At 39.5% G+C, this 25,555-nt stretch overlaps 1 protein-coding gene across 4 annotated transcripts; it reads right to left on the bottom strand.

Moving 5' to 3' along the window:
- Window positions 1-469: 469 nt before the first annotated feature.
- CNR1 (cannabinoid receptor 1) lies at window positions 470-24,711 on the bottom strand. 4 transcript variants are annotated; one of them, XM_079148394.1, is made up of 2 exons: window positions 24,615-24,711; window positions 470-4,054 (listed from the first exon to the last, which is right to left on the bottom strand). In XM_079148394.1, the coding sequence occupies exon 2, from the start codon at window positions 3,990-3,992 to the stop codon at window positions 2,571-2,573; it is 1,422 nt and encodes a 473-aa protein (XP_079004520.1). In that variant the 5' UTR covers window positions 3,993-4,054; window positions 24,615-24,711; the 3' UTR covers window positions 470-2,570. The 4 variants fall into 4 exon arrangements, with proteins under 4 accessions (XP_079004520.1, XP_079004518.1, XP_079004517.1 ...); XM_079148392.1 differs by lacking the exon at window positions 24,615-24,711 and adding an exon at window positions 23,988-24,140; XM_079148391.1 differs by lacking the exon at window positions 24,615-24,711 and adding an exon at window positions 23,227-23,903.
- Between the last annotated feature and the right edge of the window lie 844 nt (window positions 24,712-25,555).

The raw sequence follows: 25,555 nt of genomic DNA, 5'->3' as shown, positions 1-25,555 counted from the left end.
ATAAGCACCGAGTTTAGTGCTGTCAGCCCCATTGTCCCTTAATTTATTATATTTGATTTAGGTCTTGAAAGCACAATACACTAAAAAATCTACATGGCATTCACACAAATACAGTTTCAAAAATGAATTCTGAATTTTTTATATCTATAATAAGAATTTCCTCTCTACCAGGTCTTCATAGCTGTGAGAAAAGAGTTGGTGCTGCCTGGTGAACACCAAGATTTGTAGATTAATATTCAGAATGATCCAGGATAAAAAACTGGAAATTCTTAAATGGAAACGAGACTCTGGTGAATCCTTTTATGTCAATCATTTTCTCTTTCTAAAGAGATCTTAATCTTCCAGCACCCTGAGCCCTTGCTACATTTCACACAGGGATAAAGTGAGGGAACCAACAGGCAGATTCTAGATGAATCCCAGCTTGGTCCATGGGCCCCATTCCATTTTATTTTATTTATTTTTTTTCCATCTTAAACCATAAACTGCAAGAAGGGGAACCACCCCACTAGGGTGCTTGGGTGTCATGAGAGCTAGAAATCATCAGATAGAAACTAGCTCTCCAATTTGTTTCAAGCTGTGCAGGCCCAGATTCTGTAGGAGTCATGTTTTATCTGTATAAGGAGAGACTACCAGTAAAACTTGTCAGGATCAAACGGCTTCTTAAGCAACATCGTTCCTTACTGGAAAAGGGCCCAATTCTGAGCACGGATGGCACCATTAAGGAGTCTGAGACTGGAGCATCAGAAGAAAGCAAGTCATGCTTATCTTTATGGTTTAGCATATCTTGCCACCAGGGAAAAGAGAAGTGTATTCCACACTGACTGAAACAAAGCCAGGTACCAGGCTGACACCAAGGACATCTGGGCAAAGCATGAACACAGCAGCCATGACCCAGGCCTCAGTCCCAGGGGTGGTGGTTCTTCACTGCCCTTTTGTATCTCACCCATTGTCAGATTCAGCCTCCTAAGCCACATGGCCTGGACCCGGCAGTGCTGCTACAGTGTGAGGTGTACAGTGCTGCTGAGACTCGGGTCACACTACCTACGTGCACAACTGAAGAATGTTACTGTTTGGGGATTTTAGAACCATCTTCCTTTTAATGATCTATGTCTCCATAGACTTCACAAATATTAAGTGCTCAGAAACCAAAAGACTCTCATTTCCTCACAGTAATACTGTAAATATAAACCTTACTTGGGTACCTGTCATTGATTAGTTCTTGCTAAACACTGGTCTTACATAATATCTAAAGGTCAATTTATTACTCAATCCAATCTCTTAAGGGGGAAATTTTTCTCTGAATGATTATGGTCAGAATTTTTATCAGAAGACTTCAGGAAGAACTCAATTTTGGAAACTGAATTCATGCGCTAGAGTGCAGCAAGTGGTACAGTTGACACTTGGTCACAGTTTTCTCACTTTATGACATTGCTGTTAACAGAACAAGATAGAAACACGTACACACATTTACATTCACATCCACACACAGTATAATTTTACTGATTCAGACGATACTTTGATTTAAAAAAACAAAGACTGTTGTTTGGCCACCCAGGCATGGAATCTACTTACACCTGGAATATAAGAATGCAATACTCGTCAAGTAAACAGCAACTGCACAGTGACACAATATACATTAAGATTGACACATGCTGTCTTAAGAGGTTCTGTAATAGCTAACGACTAAAGAAAGTCAGAGATGTCAGGCTAAAAAAAGTCAATATGCTTTCTCCCTTCCATTCTGATTATAATCCATTACCCAACAGAAAAGCTACAATCCAGAAGATAATAAATGTCCTCTTATGAAAATGCAGGGCTAAGAAATTTTTTAGTGTCAATGAATTCTGCTCAATACTTTGGATAGTCTTCAAATTCTTCTTGTTGTGTTAACAGAAAAATAAACCTTTATGGTGATTTCAGTGTCAAATTTAGACATATTTCAAGAAATATTAAGGTTTCTAGAGTTATATCATGGGCAATGATATTTTTGAAAGTGGTCTCATTGGTATATACCCACTGCTGTGTTCCATTATTCTCATAAAAGTCAACCTTTTGGTTTTGCTTAACTAGACAAATATAAATAACATGTAGAAAACACTGATACACAACTCACAGGACATAATACATTTTACAAAACATCTCTACTTTAGTACTACAACTGTTGTAAAAATTGACACCTCTGATACTATGGACAGATACAAGTCACATTTACAATGAAAGTTGTGGTTACAAAGGCATTACTCATTTGATGGCATTTTCTATGGGTACTTAAGACTTCAAATCACATAGCCAAAGGTTTTCCTCCTATTTCATTGAGACGTTGAAGGACTATTCAGTCACTTGAGCAACAGGCTTTCTTCACTGTAAACCCCTGGAGAACGGAGTTTGAGTACCTAAACTATTGAAATGTCAGGGAACTGATAAATGAGCATGGTGACAATCACCTTTTCACTGAGCATGGTAAACTTAAAAAAATATAACCGATGAGACGACAGACTCTTCTAGGTTTTGAGCTTAAAAATAAAATAACAATGACTTTCTTTTCCTGTGCTGCCAGGGAGGCATCAGGCTCACAGAGCCTCGGCAGACGTGTCTGTGGACACAGACATGGTCACCTTGGCGATCTTGACCGTGCTCTTGATGCAGCTTTCTGCAGCCCTGTGAACACTGGCTGTGTTGTTTGCATGCTTGTGCAGGCAGTCCGAGTCCCCCATGCTGTTATCCAGAGGCTGCGCTGTGCCTTCACACGAGGGGAACATGCTCCGGAAAGCATGTCTCAGGTCCTTGCTCCTCAGAGCATAGATGATGGGGTTCACGGTGGAGTTCAGCAGGCAGAGCATACTGCAGAAGGCAAACACCGTCTTAATGAGCTTGTTCATCTTCCCAAAGACGTCATACACCATGATCGCAAGCAGAGGGCCCCAGCAGATGATCAAAACCACCAGGATCAGGACCAGTGTCTTGGCCAGTCTAATGTCCATGCGGGCTTGATCTGGCCGGGTGACCTGTACCTTGCCATCCTCTGATGTGTGGATGATGATGCTTTTCTGAGTTCCACGCTGAATCATGCGGACCGCGTGGCTGTGAGCTTTCCAGAGAATATACATGTATGCATACACGATGAACAGCAGCAGCACGCTGGTGACCCCGATCCAGAACATCAGGTAGGTTTCATCGATGAGTGGGAAAATGTCTGAGCAGACAGATTGCAGTTTCTTGCAGTTCCAGCCCAGGAGAGGCAGCACAGCAATAACAATTGCTATGGTCCACATCAGGCAAAAGGCCACCACGGCCTTGGGCCTTGTGACGATCCTCTTATAGGCCAGGGGCCTGTGAATAGATATGTACCTGTCGATGGCTGTGAGGAACAGGCTGCCTACAGAGGCAGTGAAGGAGGCTGTGACCCCACCCAGTTTGAAGAGAAACACGTTGGGGCTATCTTTGCGGTGGAACACGTGGAAGTCAACGAAGCTGTAGACAAAAATGACACTCCCCAGAAGGTCTGCCACTGCCAGGCTGCCAATGAAGTGATAGGAAGGCCTGCAGCGGAGGCTACGGGAGTGGAGGATGACACACAGCACCAGCAGGTTCTCCAGAACCGTGAAGGTGCCCAGCGTGAGGGACAGCACAGCAATGGCCAGCTGTTGGCTGGGGTTCAGAATCATGAAGCACTCCATGTCCATGAAGTTCTCCCCACACTGGATATTCTCCTCATTCTCCTTGTAGGATGAGAGAGACTTGTTGTAGAATTCTGTAATGTTGTTTCCCGGGTCTACTGGGACCAACTGGGCATTATCTCCTGCAGTCATCTTTTCTTGGAAGGGACTGCCCCTAAAAGAAGTTAAAGGAAATTTCTGTGGGAAGTACCCTAATTTGGATGCCATGTCGCCTTTGATGTCTTCGTACTGGATGTCATTCGAGCCCACGAAGAGGAGGTCTGTGGTGATGGTGCGGAAGGTGGTGTCTGCAAGGCCATCTAGGATCGACTTCATAACCTCAGCCTTCGGTTAGGCCAGACTCACAGTGACTGAGATAGAGACCGCAGGAGGGGATCCTAACAAGAGGGAAAACAGGTAAACTGAATGGTGAGAAAACCAGGAGAATAATAAAAATATCACACGCATGTGCCACCATGATATTTTATTCTTGTCTCTGAACACAGGTCAAGTCCTTGCAGATTCAGTTAGTACAATGTGTTACTCAGAGGAGAGCCCCCAAAGCTCGGGAACGGAGTGGCACACATCAGAAACATCTTTTATTACTTAAGCTGTCTGGATTGAAGTCACTGCAGAAGTCCTGACTGGGCCTCCAGGATAGAGCAGGCCAAGTTAAATGAAATATTCCCTGGCTGCAGTGTTATCCCACAGGAAGTGTTTACCTCTCAGCTTCTATGATTACATACACAGCACCCTGTGCCAATGGGGTGTGGAGTTCACCCCCATATCACACAAGTGTATCTCTTGTGTGATTCCTACCTTGTCAGATGGGAGGGATAAATGTACCAGACAACAAAGGGGGAAAAAAAAACTGTAGAATCAGGTGTTGAGTTGGCACAATCTGTGTTTCTGTAAAGGGAAAGGAAGGAAATGCTAAAACCAAGGGGCAACTCCAGGCCATGGTGGGAAGATCTGCCCCACCAGCAAGTTTCCTCATCCAGAGAACATCTGGACTGAGCTTGGCTGAGATGAACTTATAAAATGTCTACAGTAGCCAAGAAGAATGTCACAAAGCCCATTCTTGCACTGAAGCTTGTGGAAGACCAGACCTTGAACACCTGAGAGGGGTGACGATGGAGGATGCCTCCTGAAAGTGTCCTCTGCAAGTGGTCTGGTGACACAGTGGTACCAGGGGACAGGAGCTAGGCTGGGTGGTGTCAAAGCCTTGCCAAGTGAGTAGCACCAGAAATAAGGGCAACTAAGAGGAGGGGACCACATTTTAAGGGCTCTTCAATTTTAAGCTAAGCAAATCAGTGTTTCAAAATTAAGAGCTAGAGAACTGATCTCACCATTTATGCAAATGCTTGTTTAAAAAAATGGCTGTTTATCTCTTTAGTTTATAAAAATCTGTTAGCAGTATAGTGTGATATCTATACAAATTGAAATAATCCTGAGTCAATATTCTGCTTATTCATTGCTACTTGTTGCTCCTAAACACAACACACTATGGGAAGTGAGGAAGACAACCTTTATCTTGGAATAAATTTAAAAGTTCTGGGTCTTCCTGATAAAATAACCTACTAATTAGAATAATTTATTTATTACTGTATCATCCATTCAACAAACAATGAGCACCCATTTTGTCCCATGCACTGGATTAGACACTAGTGTCTTGACAGCCTTGAGGAGTCCTGGCACACATGAAGTATACCATCCAGCAGAGGAGATAGGCAGCTCCCCCAGTAATTTGAGTGACACCTTGAGACTGCAGGATGCTGTGGAATATCCAGCCCAGGTGGTTGAAGGAGGCTTCCCCAAGGAAAGAATGTTTATGCCAAGAGTAGATAGAAATGAATAGTGTGGACCAGGACAGAACATAGAATCAAAGAAAATATTTTAAAATTAATACCGTAAATGTCACAATATTTAAAAAAGAAAAAGTGATTTGGAATAGGCATAAAGTGAAATATATGGTCCACCTTCCCACATTTTGCCTTCTCTAAGTCTGGGCCGCAACCAGTGCTTGCCGGAATTAGGGCCCCTGCACCCGACCAGTTTTCCTGTCTTTCTCTGGTCCTAGTCCCTTTGATCATTGACATGCTGCTATTGGCCTGATCATCAGACATCATATGGGTAATTATGTGACTCCCCTGTTTCAACTTCTCTGCCAAGAATGAAGTCATTGCAATAAAAATCTTCCTGTGATCTAGTCTGCCTGTCTCTCTAGTCCTCCCCTCAGCACCCCTAACCTCAACACATGAGCTGTACCAGATGGATTCCAGTTCCATAAACACCTCCAATTGATTGCTTTTCAGCTCAGTGCCCTTGTTCCCACTGATCCTAACACTCTTCTGCCCAAACATTCCCTCTCTCTTTTTGCCTGGTCATCTCCCCAACATCAGTATGGTGTCACTACTTCCCCTAGCTCCTTGCTTCCTGTGAAATACCCTCTTTGGGGCTCCCAGAACAAACAAATAGAGTTCTATTATGGCACTTACTAAACTTTCCAGAATTTCTGTGTTTGCGTCTGCTCTGCCCCTTCCTCTAACCCACCAGAGAACAAGCTTGTTCAGGGCCTTATTCGGGACATTATTTATTTTAGTATATAACTCCCAGCATTTAGTATGCTGACTGACACATAAAGGATGCTCTAAATAAGTTGCTTGATTGAATATTTATATACACATACATATTTATATATAAGTGTGTGTGTGTGTGTGTGTGTGTGTGTGTGTGTGTGTGTGTTTGAATGTATTCAACTAGAGCCAGAAAAGAAAAAAGCTCTTTTCTACCCAAGGTGGGGGAGGTATTCTCCCAATCATGAAAAATAAATAAACACATCATTTGAATGAAGGTTTCAAGTCCTAGGAGCTGCCCATTCCATTTGTGCTAAAAAAAAATGCTATGTCTATAGGATTCTAAATGACACTACCTATGTGATTACCTAGTCTACACACTCAAGAAGGAGTTACATGACAGGCAATATGAGTGGGGGTGAGGCAAACAAGAACAATGGCACTATCACACCAGCACTATCACACCAAATGGCAAACAAAGCAAGAGCCCTCAGCACTCACCTGACAGGAAAGCCCAAGGGCTCCCTTAAGCCCTCAAAGTCTACCCAAGCACAGTATGGAGGCAATTGACAAACCAAGGGCCCTAATCCTCCATGGGTGACTTTTGTCAGTACTCAGGAAATTGATCTATTTCCCTTTGTCTGGGTTTTCAAGTCAGTTCTGCACACTGTTTGCACTGACATAGAGCAAGGCTCTTAGAAACAGTCACCTGCTTTAGCAGAGGCAGGAGTTCCAGGGTACAAACAACAGAGAGGTACCCAATACGGTTAGGTGTGCTAAGTCCACCCAAATCAGGGCAGTGGCCCAGGAGCAAAGGCTGGTTGCTGAGGCTATAGAAATACAGGATGCAGAAATACCACCAAAGTCCAACAGTCAACCTGGTTGCCCTGAGCTTTCTGCTTCTTTAACCTAAAGACTCTCCTGAGCCCCAATCTCAGCCTGATTCCAACTAACTCTCAAGTGTCCTTAGGTCCCTATTTATCTGTCATCTCCTTTCTCACATCCTTATCTCTTCAAGAACATGTCCTCTGTGTGCCACTATTGAGCTATTTCTCAGGAGTCAACTCTTGTTCTTTGCAAACTTGTTTGCTGAACAATTCCACTCACATGTGAAAGCTTCCATCCATAATCCAAGGGACAGAGAAGACAGTCAGCATGTATGAGAGCTATTCCTTATATGATCCAGGTGTTTTCTTGAGCCCACATAGAAACATACAGTTTCCTGGCCCTGGGCGATGGCTTTCTGCTCTTTGAATATACCATTACACCTGCCACCTTCCTTCTTCCTCTTGCCCCTCCCTCTACCTGAAGCTCCTTGCCTGTTAAATTGATTTCGTAATGACTGTGCCAAATTGTTCCAATGCTACTTCATGTCTGAGACTTTCCTGACCAGCCCTTGCCACCAGGCATAACGAGTACCCCTAATTTATCTCTCTGTCATAGGCCACATCATTTAAATGTGTATTTATATATTTATTTCCATAACTAGGATGCAGTTTCCAAACACAGAATGTTGTCTTTTTACCTTTAGGTTATTTACCAGCCTGAGAGCAGGAGAGAGGGCTAGGCTGTCATGGAAATGCTCACCTGAACCTAATAAGATGGCAGTTGATTGAATTAGTTGGTACATTTAAAATGGTGATTTAATAGTATTTATTTGCTTTTCTTAAAATTTGAAGAAGAAAAAATATAACTCAATGGACATTTTGGCCTGCAAAGTAAAACTTGAATTCACATTTCCAAGTAGTTTGTGAGCACATATTCCATGGCCTCTGTCCTTAGGTCATTTTCCTTCAATAACAAACACTCCCTCAACACTTACACTTAAAGTCTAATCTTAAAATACATATATAATATGAATATACATATATATATGTATGTATGTATATGTATTGGATATGTAAGATTCAAATTCAAAAGGTACAGAGAAAAATATACAGTGAAAAGTCAATTCTTTTTGGCATACATATTCAGGCTAAATATATATATATATATATATATATATATATATATATATATATATATATCCCCTCTATACTTCCTCTTAAGGAAATAATAACACATTACACATACTGTTCCACATCTTGCTTTCCATCAAAAGCACATTAAAGCTGGTCAGGTGGGGTATGCTGTGCATACCTGTAATTCCAGCTGCTCAGGAAGCTGAGGCAGGAGGATCACAAGTTTGAGGCCAGCCTGGGCAGTTTTGCAAGCCCCTGTCTCAAAATAAAATAAAATGGGCTGGGGTTGTAGCTCATGGGTAGAGAGCTTCCCTAGCCTGCACAAAGCCTTGGGTTCCATCACCAGCACACTAAGAAAAAAAAAAGTATACATTGAGATAGTTCATTTTAACAAATAAAACCTCCCTTTTGATTTAACACCTGTCCTAAAGATCAGTTAGATGAATGTGCCTAGCCTCCTGCCAATGGAATGTTTTGGGTATTTATCATCTTTTGTTAGTACAAATAAATGCTGCAATGAATTAACTCCAGTATCTTCATTTTTCACATTTCTTGTAGTATTGCGAGAAATCTTTCTAGACACTAAACTCTTCCTTTGGACTTACTGTGATACCTCCTCCTTGTCTTCTACAGTCAGGTACATGACTTAACTCTTGCTGATTTCCCCCTTTCATTCACATAGAGGGAGCTTATTGGCATTCTGAGCCTTTTATGTCTCAACTCACTTATTTTGACCCTATGAGGCAGATGCTGTTATTATCCCCATTTTTTAGAAGAAAGGCATAGAGAGGGCCAGTAATGTGCCATTAGCACATCTAATAGTGGTAGAGCCAGGACTCAACCCAGATGTCAACCACATTTTAAGTGCTTAATGTGGCTAGTGGCTATCACATTGGACAGTGCCGGCCTAGCACTCCTGCTCTTTGCCTTTTTGATACACTCTTTCTAAGCTAAGAAGGGATATGACTATACAACTATTTTCTTTATTTTCCCTACTGACTTCAACCAGCCAAAGCCGGTCAACAAAAAGAACATTGCATTAGGAGTTAGCAGACCAAAATAAGTGTCAGATATTACTAAGAAAGTAATCTTTCTAAGGTCACTATTTCATCTGCAAATTGGGGATAATGGTGCTGCCAGTCATGACTACATCACAGAATTGTTATGAAAATAAGTGCATATGAGACTCTCAGTATACAACACAAAATTAACTCTTCAATAAATATTAATCACTGTCTTTATCAATTAGTTCTTATGGCCCTTTGATATATGCCAGATACTAATGATATTTCAAGACTATATAACATACTAAAACATACTAATTATTAATATAATACTTTATATGCTTATTGCATCTCAAGAATGCGTACTACCTTAATTAGATCAGAGGCTACTATTCCATTTATTTTTGTCTCAGTGATTAAAGCATATAACAAATAGAAGACACATACATGGTGGGGGGATGTTTACTGAATGTTTATTATATTCAGACATTTGAGAAGCTTTACATGTATTTTATTGTTAAATTGTCAATGGTGATCCTATCAGGTGCTTATTTATAATTCCCATTTCACAGACAAAGTGGAGGTCTTTAGATATTAAATAAATTATCCAGAATGTGAAAGATTCTCTTGCAGTTGAATTCACATTTCTCAGACCCCAAAGTCTTTGTTTTCAGACCTTATGTGATGTTTTAAGGATTAACATAAACCGGATTAAAGCCGTTTTGCACCTCATATTCAAATATTCTAGCCTCTTAAAGACATAAGGCACTTTGCAATAATAATCAACACTACTTCCTACTCACTCACCATTTCCTATTTCAGCCCATCTAGGTAAATCTGCCCACTGGGATGGCCCCAAGAATTAAAATTTTAGTCAATATTTGGGAGAGCTAACAAGCTTCTTAAATGAAGACAAAGGGTCACAGACCTTGTTTCAGTAATGCAAAAACATGTGTTCTGTGATTTTTCCACAGGAAGATCACCACATGTGCGATCACAATTTCCCATATTAATGCCACCTAACACTTTCATTAAAACAAATCAACTTGTTTAAATCTAAGCCAGGGCATGGTGCAGTTATGAGATATAGAGAAATTTCTGTCCAATATAAGCCAACTTTAATTAAAGAATATAGTTAAAAAGAAAACATGGATTTTGTGCAGTTCAAGGATGTTAGTAATGTCAAAATACCACTGTGTACAGGCTATTTTAGCAGTTAATAGGATCATAGCAGGAAAACTGTTTTCTGCATTTTGATAATTCTTTCTTTTATTTCTACATTTGGATTATTACAGTCATTTCTACCTTATTATTTTTTGCATCGAGAGTTTTCTTTGAGAGTTCATTAGCAATATAGCTTAGGCTTTGGGGGAGGTAGCTGCCATTAATTTTGCTTTTGTTTGCTACTGGGAAAATCATAATTAGAAATTTTTAACAGGATGTGTGGATGCACCTATTAAAGAAGCAGTTTGTTTTTATTATGGCTATAGTAAAAGGATGATTGTTGAGGAGAATTTCTTAGAATTCTACTTTTGAAAATATAACCAAAATATTCTATTCAAGCTATAAATCATCTCTTTAAGAGTAACAATAAAAAGATTTGAATGTGTTAATTATATTATTTTAGAAAAATACACTTCAAATTGAATAGAACCACATCACCTGTTCTTTTTGTCTTCCCCTCCATATGCACAACTGCTTCTTTGCCCTCCTCTTCCCCCATAAAAATACATACTGCAGCTCATCAAGTACAGACTCTGCTACCATCAAAGGAATTTTGGGGGTATGGCGACAGCATAGAAATTTTTTATTTTAAATGTTTATCCAGAGTCCAAATTTTTATTTTTATAACCACTAAATGTAATAAAACATCTCTGTTTCTAATCAGCCCAAGTATGGCATAAGTCCTAGAAACAAGATTTCATATACAGTCACTTCTATATCATTATTATTTAACCATAGTTAAATAATATGCCCCACTGAAGACCTTCTTTATTTTAGAAGGCCATTTTAATATTTAAGTGTTTGCATCAGGAGTCAAAATTTTTGTGGTTCTGGCCTGTGTGGCATCTCTAGGGAAACAGATAGTAAACAGGCTAGTATTTGTTCTCTGCAGGATGTTTTATGTCCATGAAAGCAGAAAACCCTCTGGAAGTATCAGAAGGACTGATGATTCTGGTTGCAGCTATACATTCTGCTCTTCTCAAATATTCTAAGTTTGCAAATGCTTTAAGGAGATGATGCCAAGCTCACAGTATCTGAATAAAGAGGGCTCCACAATATCAAATACAGAAGCTCCAGGCCCTTATTTAACGCTGCTGTTTCCCCTACTTTGTTAGTTCTGGGTTCTGATCGCCTACTCATACAAGAGCCTTGTGAAGGGCTCAAGAGAATGAAGGTCCCAGTGGATATATCTGTTATTTTCCATTCATTTCTGGGAATAAGTCTGTTTCCTACTAATTCAATCAAGAAAAATACCTTGCTAATTTACATCTCTAAAGTTAGTAGGGAAAATTTTACTTTACTCTTATAACAACATTATGTCTAAGTTATGTCCTCAATAGACATGGCAGTAGACGTGGGCCAACATCATAACATAATGCATGATGCTTTGGTGTCAGCTGAATGGGCAATGAGCCTCTTCAAAATCTTACCTAATCATTAGTGGTTTGGAATTATTGAAACAGTTTGGTCATTTTTTTTTTTTTTACATCATCTATTATAGCAATGTAAAATAAAGAATTGATTTAATTATCCTGATAATTCAGGCAAAAATGCATAATCCTTCTTCCTAGTACTAATGTCAGCTCCTTTTTCTATATATAAAAGAAAATTCCATTATAGTGGTAATGCTCGGTTGGCTCTCAAAGCTTTAGCTCTTCATATGTTTTGTTAAAAAAATAGAAGTTATTAAAGGCACCATTTTCTTTTTTTCTCTTTACTAACAATAGGAATATTAGATTTTCCATAGAAATATATCAACTTAAAGGAACTAAAGACATTAAGACACTTATAAAACTGTATTTCTTTTCAATTTAATGTGAAATATTCCTTATTATTTAACATTTAAATCCTTATTAAAACTTAATTTCAAGGTTCAGAAAAATGATGCCTTGAAATTACAAAAGGCTCAGACACTATTTGGTGATGATGTTACATGAAAAGCCTGTCACAAAGGTAAATTAATGAAACAAATGAAATGATCTATTGATTTATGTAACACATTCCTTTTACCATTTAACTTTGCTCTGCCATTTACATGTTTCCTCCTACTAAGTGGCTTGTCCTATTCTTTAAGACAGAGATGTTTTCCACACAGTGTGTAAAGAAAGCAACCATCCCCTAACAGAGAACATGCAGTTTTCAATTCAATAAAAGCCATGATCCATACATAAAATACTACATAAGATTGTCTTTATCTTGCATGTGAGATTTGGTCATTAAATGTAGGAACAATATATTATTCTGATCCATAAAATATGTAGGACCAGTAAGCAGGCTCTTTTCTTTGCCATTCATTATGAAGTACTCTACAGCAATAGATAATGGTACGCAACATGATATTCAATTGTGTGGCATAGCTTTCAGTTTCTTCTCCAACTATCAAAGAAGAGGTATTTTCATTCTGAATCCATGTGCATACAAATTAAGCCCAACTTCAATTTCATTTCTTCAGCTTCAAACCTGAGATTTAGATGAACAAATGCACTTTAAAGAAAAATCTCAATTTTCAAATATTTTCATTTAAGAAACATCTGAATGTTTTTTATGTTCCAGTCATCATGCTAAATAGAGATATTATTTTTCTTTAATATTTATGTGCAATAGAAGTCATTACAATCCCCATTCTGCACACACACACAAAAACTGAGTCTTACAGAGGTAAAAATGCTTTGCCAAAGGTCTTCAACCAGAAGGAGCAGGGCTGGAACTTGTCCAGTTCTGCATAACTCAAAGTGCCTGCTCTTCACTGTGAGGTCCAGGAACCATTTAATAAGAAACTCTTTCTTTGATTCCTAGGGAAAAGAAAGAGTCAGTCTGGAGGAAGGAGGTCACAAATAGTACATAATAATTTTATATGGTGAAAAACTAAAATATGAAAAGAAGATCTGTTGACAGCAAAAACACTGGTCAGAGCACCTGCAACTCATTCTTCACCAGTAGTTTCAGGGACAAAGTACGATGATCAACTATATATGGTTTTAATGACCAAATCTTTCATGGAAGATAAAGACAGTCTTACATAGTATTTCATGCAGCTTTTAAGTATGGATAGTTTTCTTTGGCAAAAAGTCAGCTGATCATCAGGGAATTAAACTTGAGTCTTGGTCGCCATACAAGCATCTATCTGAAAAGGTGCCCAAATGTCAAAATTACATAAAATGCATCAACAAAGATCTACCCCAGCATCTTTTCTCTCAGTGTCTAAAGCAAGTCCCATGGTCTTCAGGGACAAAGCATGCCAATCAACTATAAACTAGAAATCCTAACTCTGGATTAGCACATTGTTTGCAATAATTGTTGGCCAGAACAATTACTTAGTAAAATCTAAATCCTCTTTGTCTCTATAATTAATTAGGAAAGGTGGTTCTGTTTTGTTTTTCTTTTTGCTTTATCAATTACAAGGACTGTGGTTGTAATGACACCCTTCCACAACACCATGAGACATGAAGAAAGCACCTTCTTTAGTCTGAATGAGAAAAGGTGACTGTTAGTAAACAAAAGCTGAAATATCCATTCCCTACGGAGAGAGACTCTCACTTGAAATCAATCAAGTTCCCACTATGTGCTATGTATTTTTCTTAGATCCAGAGGGAATAAAATTCTCTCCAGCCAGTTCCTAAGTTCTGAGCTAGAATCACAGTAGACAAATTGTATAAACCTTGGTTTGGCTCCAACAAATAAATGATTGATAGACTTCTAGGGCCCAGTCGTATAAAGATGTGTTGCCACAACAATGTGATTGATGAATACAGAGGCTTTTACATGCTTTATTTAGTTCATTTTTAATGGGCATGTAGTCTGTGCCTACCACTAGACATTATATTCCAAGTATGAACATTTTCTGTGATTCACTCCTGAAGTACATCCATGTTTTACCCTTATGTAATAGATAAAAGTTGGATAAATGGAAACAAGGAAAATGATTCTCCATTTCACCCCACCCCCTACATAAAGCCCACCCATCTGTCTATCCCTTCCCACAGATGAAAGAATAGGATATGAGGATGCATAATAGGGCTATTTTAATCATCAAAGAGTATGGGCCATGCATTGATGATCTCCTCCAGAAGTGACAATAGGCAATGCCAAACCATTCTGTAGCAGTCTCTCATGTCTAATCCCTTCAGACCATGAACACTTTGAGAGCTGGGACCCATCTTGCAGGTCCTATACCTGACCCAGGGTCTGGCACAGAGTAGGCATTCTGTTTACAAAATGGATGTTGGCAGGCATTAGCAACATGACAGCTCTAACTTAAGAAAATGGCTTTTAAGAATGGATAGTTTTCTTTGGCAAAAATCCAGCTGATTGTTAGGGGATTAAAGTTGATTCTTGGTTTCTATACAAACATGCATCTGAAAAAGTGCCCAAATGTCAAAATTACATAAAAAGCATCAGCAAAGATCTACCCTACGATCTTTTCTCTCAGTATCAAGTGAAAGTTAAGGGCCAAGACCAGATATTTGTTTTTCATTCTGATTTTGGTTCACTCTGGGTGTGTATTATGAACTGCAATGATTAGTCACATAACGGTGATATATGAAGAGATTTGTGTGACATACACAACCTTGGATAAATACTAATTGTATACTTTTGATATAAAGACAACACATGAAATTATTATTATTATTATTATTATTTTCTTTCCCCCAGCACATTATGCATTGATCTTTCCCAAATGGGTTTCTCCATATGCAACTGTGTTTTCAAAACAACTTGTCAAGAGAAGTTATGTGAAAATTCAACCACTAGATGGAGTGACTTTTATAAACCCTTCTTATAAGCCCTCAGGAATTAATTTGTTATTCTATTCACTGGACATAGTTCTTGCTTTGGTTGAGCAACTTCTCCTCCTGCTACAACATTTTATGAATATTACAACTGAATTAATTAAAATATAAATAAGAAAATATGTCATGGAGGGTTCAAATGGATTATTATGAATGCCTACAAAAAACAAATTTTAATTACTTTTCTCAGGCAAAGGGGCATTGAGAAAATTTAATATATTGACAAAAATTAATTGTGAATATTTGGAATTTTGCCTCAAGAAAGTAATTAAGAATGAGTAGAGAAAAGCAGTTCTGCTGAAAATAAATATGTTTATGCCAAGAGATGCTAAAAGTAAGAGAAGAGGTCTCAGGAGCCCAAAATCAATTCTAATAACAAACTCAACACACTTCTATTTTATGAAATATTAAGCTTTCCCATTTCCAAATCTGAAATTACCAATACAGGTCATAATTCTGTGATGAAAAAGGATGCAAAATTATTTTCTATTATATAGGGAGTGAAGTGGAACATTTCACAAGAGAAGTGAATATTAGTTCAAATGCTCAAATTGAGGACACAATGACTTCCTAAATAGTTCAATTTCCTTCCAATTATTCTCTCACTGAAATAATTTAAAGTAAGTTTTTATTATTGCTTAAATCCAGGGAAACATATTTTAGAAACTAGGCACTTATGTATCACCTACTTTGATTGGAATGTTTAGGAAAGTTTCAGTGTATACTAATAATGTAAGACATAAACAGAAAAATGTACTTTCAAGATGCAAATAATTATATACACACAGAAGTATAAGTACTAGATTTCAGTATGAATGTAAAACATAATTTGGAAATGTAGTTGTGGCTTAGAAGTAAGCATGAAATTTGGATTCCAGCGTGAACTGCTATGCCACTGAAACCATGAGGTGGTTTTATTGTATGCATTTAAGGTCAGACTCTTTCGAGGGCTTCTGTGATTCCGTTATGAGATTCTGAACAGAGTTGAAACAGAAAGTGTTCAGAAAGAGTGACACGAAGATAAAGAACTAGGAAATATGATTGGTGCAAATGGGTTGAAAACTCTAGTGTGCATTTTAGAAAATAGTCTGAGAAGTTACCTAGCTGTTTCTAAGTGCATACAAGGTTAGTGTACAGGTCAATGGCTCTCAAAGGGTGGTCTCCCAACCAACAGTAGCACCGACATCATCTGAAAACTTTTGAGAAATGTGAATTACCAAGCTCCAGTTCATATCTGGGAAATTAGAAACACTAGAGTTGGGGCACATCTGTGTTTTTAACAAGGATGCCAGGAGATTCTGACACATTCTGAAGTTTCAAAACCACTGTTAAAGATTGTGGAAACTCAGAAAAAAGACTAAATAAGGAGAAGAAACAGAATAAAAATTTAAGAAGAATTGTTAGAAAGAATATTCTGAGTTTAGGTTTTTAGATCATTGAAATGAAGGGCTAAGGGAGCCTGCTCAGGGTAAGTAGACTCTGCCAACAGATCTTTAAAACCGGGGTATTCCCATTTGACTGGAACAGAATAACATAGTCTGACCCAAAAATGAGTGTAAGGAGAGGGAAACGTCTCTAGGTTTTTCAGTCTACAATTCAGGGCTTCTCTAGACTTTTTCAGGACACTTATTGTTACACATTTTACCCAGCAAAGTGGCTCAACATGTAAGGTATACTAACACAGCACACAGACTTAAATTAAGAAACTCTACATCATTTTCTCCTAATTCTATTTACAAAGTCTATGTAAAGCTTTATTGGAGTGCTAAGCTATTTCTTTTAACACCACTGGGAAGGAATCCAGGAGTACTGAACATAACGGAACAGGGAAAAAAAAGTAATTAACTTCTCAGCTTATTTTTTAAGCTAGAAACATTCACTTCCATTATTCTTTACCCCCAAACCATAAAATATTATATTAAAAGAAATAAGCCCAGAAAATGACAAACTAGAATGGCAATTTTGCAGTATCTAAAGTAATATAGATCCACTGCAAATTCTTACAGAATTATTCTAATAATTATACAATTTACATTGATTCTAGTTGGTCAGAATCTTTTTAAAATACTTACAAGTTATAAGTACATGGAAATGTGTTCCAAGGCACTTCAAATGTATGACACTGGGCAAGCTGTTCCTTCTCTAATTATTTGATCAATAAAAATGGATCACAGATTACTTATAATCAGTTGCCTTAGCTGATAGCTAAAATCATTCAAATATTTTCCCTTTATTGTTTATAAGAAGTTAGATGCCGGGCTGGGGAGGTAGCTCAGCTGGTAGAGTGCTTGCCTCGTAAGCACAAGGCCCTGAGTTCAGTCCCCAGAACCACAAAAAAAAAAAAAAGAAGTTAGATGCCATTTCCAAAAGTAGTTGTGTATCCTCCAAAGTCAAGTTCCCACACATACAGAGACATAGAATTCCTTGGATAGTCATTCGCTTACTTATTTGTTAAATTGTCTGGCTTTCTTTTTTCTCTCTCCATATATACTTGTTCACCACTTGTACAAAAGCTAGAGAAAACATTTACAAATTCTGGTAGCAATACGTTGACATGAGTTTAAAATGTAGTCCATTTTACCAGCCACCATGGAATAAACCAAAATACTCAGATCATAACAGCATTAAAACTCTCTTATAAAGAACAAATAAATGTGGTTTTTAAATACAGTTGCAATAAAAGCAAACATGGGTGACAAAAGCATGACTACCTAAATAATTTTTGGAGAATCAATGGTATTGATTTACTTGTTATAGAAATCAATATTGTGAAATTATCTAGTACATATGTCCATAGAGGTAGAGATTAATCAAAACAAAACTGTAATCCTTTTAAAAAATTAGAATTTATCAACATCGTGAATGTAACATTCCTTACAACTTAATTCAATTTGCAGAACTCATATTGATTCCAATTTTCTTCTCTAAAGACATGGTCCAAAAGAATGGATGAAGAAAATAGGGGGGGCCCCACCATTTAAACACAAACTTTGAAAAACTTGAATTCCTAATTATATCATATTTAATTATATTTAAATATACTATGGACAGATGCAGTTTGTGAAAGCATTTGTTGGTATATTAAACCACCACAACAGATTGCCTGGCACATTTCTGAAAAATGCCTCTGCTTTTCTTTAAAAAGCAATAGCATGGAATTTGCTAGTAGAGAAAAAAAAATAGATATTACATTATCAAATTTAGGAAACTATATTGCACTTTATTTCCTGAAGTTAAAAGAAATTTTAAAATGTTATTCAGACTTGACAAACGACAGTAAAGAATAATCTCTATTCAATCAACTAAAATTCTAAACAATAAAGAACCCAAACAAGAGTGGAAAAATAAAACATTCAATGATAAAACACTGTATTGTTAGGAAAAAAAAGTTTTGCCATTTGGGTTAGAAAAAAGGGAACTTAAATTCCTTTTTGCATTCAAAACATATAAAATCTACTTTTGAAACTTAAAAAAATTACTGAATATAATGAAGTAGCACAATGTGTTAAAAAGAGAGTTGTCTAAAAAAAACAATGATTCCCATCTAATCAGTCTCAACTCATTTATTCAGATACAAAACAAGAAAAAAGAAAGCAAAACTTTGAAAGATTTCCTAAAGTGCAGGTGTGACAATATCTCTAGCTGGGACCTAAACAGAATCCATAGAATTCCCAGAACAAATGCAATGAATCTGCCAGATCCACTGGTTCATGTTTAGGGAGAAAGCAATTCTTCCCTCAAAAACCCATAAAAATGCAACTACGAACTTCAAGAATTCCATGGTCGCTAAGTTATTAAATTAACCTGTCCAAATGAAGCTTTCAGATTAGAGGGTATCCCAACTTTACTCATTAGTAATCTATACAGAAAACACTTCAAATAGATGAAAAAAAAAAAAAAACTATATGTGTCTATGCAACTAACTATTCTATGAAAACTATTACAATAGAATGTGTTGTATTTTACTATGAGGCATCCTATTCAGTGAAGAAATAAGACCCAGGAAAGTTAGTACATATTTTATCTTAAGAACTAGAGATAATCCCACTGATTACTTTACATAAAGGTTTTAACCTATTATCACTGATATATCATAAACTTTCCTATTATCTATGTGGGCAAGTTTGAGATAGAAGGCCATCCATCTATCATCACACAATTTGAATAGTAACGAGATGTGGAGACCACTGAAAACACACGTTTTCCCCCGGCCTCACAAATTTCCTAAAGTTTTAACTTCCTTGTGATACAGCATCATAATACTTTATATATAAAACAAATACAACTATCTTACTATGCATTTTGTGAAATGGTAATAATCTACATTTTTTCCTAATTGGTATAGTCTTAACTTCCAAAACTAATAAATAATTAGCATGACTGGTAGAAACTGTCTTAAACTTATCAGTGTTTATGAAAAATTATAATCCAATGTGATGATGCTCATCCTGGCATATTAGCAAGATTCTTAGAACACATGGGCCTGGAACGGATTTCCACCTATCCTGGAAAACAAGAACAGCCGTGTTTTGATTAAAGGTGAATACTTCATTTTTGCCTTGAGTCTTTGGTGTCCATCTGCACAGTTGCTTTGACTTGGACAGTTCTCCAAATTTATAGAATTTATTTAAAATCATAAAGATATGTTCAAATATATTAAAAGTCAATGTGTCTAAATTTTTATTTTGTTCATGAACTACATCTATGAAAAAGTTTGTTTATGTATGTATGTAAATGTGTTTACACATCCAGCTATCTAAAATAATGCAGTATTGGTATAGATATTCTGAATGATGCTTATCATTATTTTTAGTCCAGAACATATTTTGGAGAAATCTGAGTTGATCTAAAAGATGAAACCAATTTAGCAGACAAATATAGAGATAAGTGAATTAAATGATTGTCAAAGCATTAAATAGCAATTCAGTGGCAAAGTGTTGAGTCCCTAGTACCCTCCCGTCCAAATAGCACTTATGCAGTTAATATACAAAGTTAGCATTTCTTATGAGATCAGGAACGAATTGGAGATGTGGGGTGAGGGGAGTATGAAGTTAAAATTCTGCCAATAAAAAATACACAAATCATTTTTTATTTCCTTTTCTTTAAGTTCTCTACCAATCTTGAGTCAGTAAGAGAAAACCCAGCAGATCTGGCTATTTCTAGAAATATAGATATGAAATATATAAACCTGGCCCTAGTACAGTTTTTCAAACAATGTTGGGTTCAGGTTCAGAATTATAAATAATTTATATCCAAAGGCTGGTTTCATTCTATTTGTCAGTTCAATTAGAAAATGATGAATACAAAAATAGAAGAGACAGACTTACACTGGGGGAGACATGGCATCCTTTTAAGCAGGGAATGCAAGCTCTCATCTGTGTTCTTTATGCAACTGAGCTAACATAATTACGCTAAGAATAACAGACAGCAACCTACAGGACAGGCTCCATAGTACTAACCAAATTCAAGAAGCTATAACCAAATCTCATTTCACTAATTATGTGTTGTTAGGTATTTCCAAATTCAATTTGTCACTTTTTTCTTGTTTGTTTGTTTATTGCAGTGTTCCTGGATAACTACAGGAAATAATCCCTTAAATTATTAGGCCAACAGTTTTCTGGGAGGAAACATTTGGTAAGCATGGTAAATTCTAAACCGCTATTAGAAGTTCCATTTCATAATAGTTTATTCTTATCCAGTAAAGTATTTCAATTCTAATTAGAAAAACTAATATGCAAGACAACCAAGGAGACTGTCTAAATTTCTTGGTGGTTAATGTTTATTCTGAGTCAAAGCAAAGCAGAGTGTCATACGATTGTTTTGAAAGAGTTTCTCAGGCTTTGCTTTAGTAATTAATAAGCTGACACTGCATACTAAATACTTATCAACAGAATCAATGGGGCTGCTTCCTTCTTGAGAAAATAGGTAAACCGATTCAAGGAGTTTTCTTTAGGAATAGACTGTAATATGTCACAAATGTAGTGGTTCTTTTGGAGAATTTCATTCCCAACAGTTTCAGCTTGGTAACATTTAACAATTTCACTATTTTAACATTTTGAAATGCCAAAAAGAACACACTGATCCTGCAGCTAGGCTTATTAGAGAAGAGCAATCTCAGGCAAGACGGAGAGAACATAGTCCACTGGGAAAAGGGTAACAGAAAAAGACAGAAAACAGTGGATAACAAACAAAGCCAAGCACTACTCCAATGTGAGATCTGATTTTCACCAGAATTAAAAACTTTGCACACTAAATTAAACATCACCCATGACTTAATTAAGGCTCTAGTCACAACATATAGACATATATATTGATGCTATTAAAATTCAAGATATGAATATCTAATTTGCCTCCCTAACAATGAGTATGCAAGCATAGTAATTTTATTTTTGAAGGGTCATAATTGAGCATTTCTACCCTATGGCATTATTTTACCCTCCTGTAGGCTTAGGAACACAATGAGACCTCTCCCCATTAGACATTTGATACATACCTCAGCCAGGAGTATTCCTCGCCTGGTGTGGGAGACATCTTTGAAACAAAAAGAGTCCATTTACAGTAAGTTCTCCTGATAACCTAAAATGCATTAGTTTTTTTAAAAAAACATGCTCAACATGAAGCCTCTTGCCCAACTAAGGTAACTGCTATTGTACCTGCAAATAACTGCCTGCAGTGTGCAATGTTTTAACATTTTGGTGGTGCATACATTCTGTTCATATATGTATATGATCAGAAAATTATTTGCTTTCTTAAGAAACTACACTTGGCTTTTTATTTTGATAAAATCACTCTTAACTGAGTTAGACAGCAGGGGAGGGGGAAGGAGTAGCAGGAAAAAAAAAAGGGACAGCAAAAAATCAATCAGTATATCTTCCCTTGTGAACTGTCAGGAGGGTGGGATTAGAAAAGCAACACTTTAAATCAGATAAAGTCCTATGGGAACCTTAAAGGTTGGTTGCTCTGAGCTTCTCAATATTCTGCAAAATAGATTGATGTCAGTAGTGACCCCTCTGATACTCAATGTCCATGAGTTTCCTCTAAGAAATTGCATTTCCCCCATCGTTCAAAGATATTAACTTGGTAATAAAAATGAAAAGTTATGGGACCCATAGAAATATCTTTCAACACCTTTAAAACCCAGTAAACCTGCTTTAAAATGTTATTGGAGTAAATGCCCAAGGAAGGTTAATATACCAAGAGATCAACAAAGGCAAGATTAGCTCTAATTTGAAAGAAAATTTTTAAAATGAAAGGCAAAATGATTAATAGGTTACTATTTTTTCCTCATCTGTTAGTTTAAAACCTTTGAGGGATAATATATTAAAATAAGAAACATGCATATTGCTTTCAAACTTTCAAATGACCAAACAGCTTTTCACATCTATCACAGCAAACATTTGCATTCAGGAAGTAATCCATTTATGATCCGTGAACCTTATCAAAAATGCAACATCAACTTTATTCATCTAATGGCTAGCTCTGATTTAAATAGTTTTTATCAACATTTAAATGTAGACCTTAAATACTATGCTCATTTGTTTTTCCTCAAAGAGAAGTAGCTTCTATAGCTATCTTTTTCTATTTCAAAAGTTTATTATTTGACATACATTTCTTTACATGACATTTAATATTTTATTTAGTCGTTTTTCTAGGTTTGATGCAGAGATGAATGTTATTTCTCTGGGAAGACTTCATTGCTGATGAGGTTTATAGACAACCAACTCAAGCGCCTGTTTTTCAAACATGCACAATTACACATTTTCTACAAACAGACATCAGTGCACACAGAGAGCCAGGTGCACACACATTCAATAAATAGTAAATGGTAGAAACCTCCAGAAGTAGCACAGACAACAGTTATCAGGCTGAGTCTATACAGCTAAGTAAACACCGACGCACGATTCCCTCTCCCAGAATAAGAACTCCACGAAGGACACTTGGGGACCACACTGGTCAGTACCCAAAGGGGCAGGAGGCGGAAAAGTATTTCCAAACATAACTCTGCCAGGTCTTACCCTTCGCATCCCCTGATCCTCAGGGCAGAAGCTCCCTCAGCACCTCTCGCCCAGCTCAGTGGCTGGTTCTCCTCTAGAACGAAACGTCCCCCCTCACTCTATGGAGAGCTCTGCAGGGAGCCGAGGCGCCCCAACTGGACCAGGGGAAGGCACAGGCGCCGCGGGAGCCAAGAAGAGGCGGAGGCGGAAAAGAAGTGGAGAAGGAAGGGGTAGCTGAGGGAATAGCTGGGGGGAGGCGGCGCCGGCGCTGGGACGCGGGCTAGGCGGGGTGGAGCGGGTGTGCCTCCGGCGGTCGGTCAGTAAGTCAGTCGGTCCGCGCGCCGGCGTCCCCTGCCTCCAGAGCCTGCCCGCGACAGCGACGCGGACTGGCGCCCCCTCTGCTCCGGCTGCCAGAGAGCCTCGCCCCTTTCCCGGTCTCTTCACTGGGTCCTCCCGCTGGCCCCGCCTGGCCCGGCGTGGGGCCGCCCGTCAGCCTGAGCGCCCGTCGCCTCGCCCTGCTCGCGTGGTCCCTGCCTCTCCCTCCGCTTGCGCTCTGCCTCTGGCTCCCTCTCAGTCCCATTTATGAAGCGCGGTCCCATCACGTGTTAATGAGCCTTTGTCCTGCCCTGGCAGCGGCGGCGGCACAGACTCCGCCGAGGGAACTGCACGGGGAGGGACCCGCGCGCGGAGCCCGCGGCTCCAAACTTTGCTGGCGCGGGGGACCTGCCGTGGCACTGGCCTCGGGGCCATAGGGACTAGCCTCTCCCTCTGGCGTCACCTACTTTTCCTCTTCCTCCCCCTCTTCGTCCTCCTCCGCTGCCACCGCGCTCCCGGGGGACCCAGCGGCCATGACCCTTCTCTCCTCCCGGATACCCTCACACCCTAACCGGGCCAAAAAGGGGCTCGTGGCTGAGTCCCCCTCGACCTCTGGGCCATTAATCACGCATGCCCCGGCTGCGCGCAGCACCAACACCTTGCGCGGAGGTCACGTCTGGGGCAGCGGGTTGAGCCACAAGGGGAAGAGGAGCAGGAGAGGAGAAGCCGAGGCACGCCGGACCCGGGGGTGCGACCTCGGGCCCCACTCCCTCTACCCTAGGCCGCCCCCGCGGCGGGTAGGAGTGAGCCCGGCTCCGAGATGAGCCAAGCCTTAGGACCGCGCCGCGCAGCCCCCGAGCCCTTTGCTACCTGCCTTCGCCTCGCGGCCACCTGTCCTCCGCCCTCAGAGCACCGCCCGGCTTCGCGCTGGGCGCCTTCTCCAGCCCCCGCCACCCCCTCCCGGCGCGACCACTCCAGCGTGCCCCACCCGCCGGTCCCCGGCTGCAAACAGTTGGGCTTCGTAGGCGGCTGGCTCCGCGCCTCCCTGCCCGGCGCGCCCCCTCCCCAGTCACCCGGGGCCCCACTCCTCACACCTCATCGCTGGAGGAGGACGCACCCCTCCAGGGCCGGGCGGGGGGGGGTTCTCTCAGGGTTCGGGGGTGGCCGTCACGGGCGCCTGGGGATCCGCGGTGCGCCCGGCGGCCGCGGCAGGAATTAGGGGACATGCTCGTTAATTGGTTCCACAATCAGCCGCCGTCTGCCTCCCGTGTGCACGGATCAAACCTTAATTGGTCTTTACATTCATCATGGTGAATTGTGAACCTACAAACAAACCCCAGCCGCGGCTTCAGCTGAGAAGGCGCTTCTCCTCCCCCTTCCCGGGTCTCGGACAGGGTAGTGGCGGCAGCGGCCGTGCTTATTTAGATATCTTTATCTCTCTTAAGTTGGGTAAGGCAGAACTGCTCGGTTTCCACCTGATGGAGCCACTTCACTTCGGCCCTAGGGGCCCTGCCATGGGCAGTTGGTTCGGTTTCCTGTTCTCCTTTTCCTGGCCGCCTAGGCGTTCATCTTCTGACACCTTGCAATGAAGTCTGCCCGGAGGGCATCCCTCACCGCACTCTTAAAAAAGAGCGACCTCCACTGTTCTACCCCAGCCTAGAGTCCAACAGCAATGATAACATGTCTGGGCCCATATTTGGGACTACGTGACAAGAATCGGGGAGAATGAGCTTCCCAAGGAAAGAAGTAACATGGGTGGACAGGAAGCGGCAGATTGGGTGGTTCAAGGTCCTGGAGGAGGGAAGGCTGAAATTCGCTTTGGAAACAACAGGCCAAGGCTAGAAAGGCTTCTTGCAGAGCGCTAGTTCTGTCTCTGAAAATCTCCCTGAATTGCTTTAGGTTAGAAAACGTATTTCCCATGTGCCTTTCCGAGAACTAGCCATTTGTTAGAGTCCACAGCTGAAATTTCGAGTTCTACTAAGTAGGTAGAAGGAATATGATTTACAAATCAAGATCTCAGGAACCCATTAATAGG

Source organism: Sciurus vulgaris, assembly GCF_902686455.1.
Source record: "Sciurus vulgaris genome assembly, chromosome: 7".
Lineage (NCBI taxonomy): Eukaryota > Metazoa > Chordata > Mammalia > Rodentia > Sciuridae > Sciurus > Sciurus vulgaris.
Note: the sequence above shows the minus strand (reverse complement) of the source record. Positions and strands in the feature narration are given on the sequence as shown.

Bases quoted from the DNA above. Each gene is read 5' to 3' on its own strand.
- CNR1 (XM_079148394.1), bottom strand. From the start codon at position 3,992: ATGAAGTCGATCCTAGATGGCCTTGCAGACACCACCTTCCGCACCATC.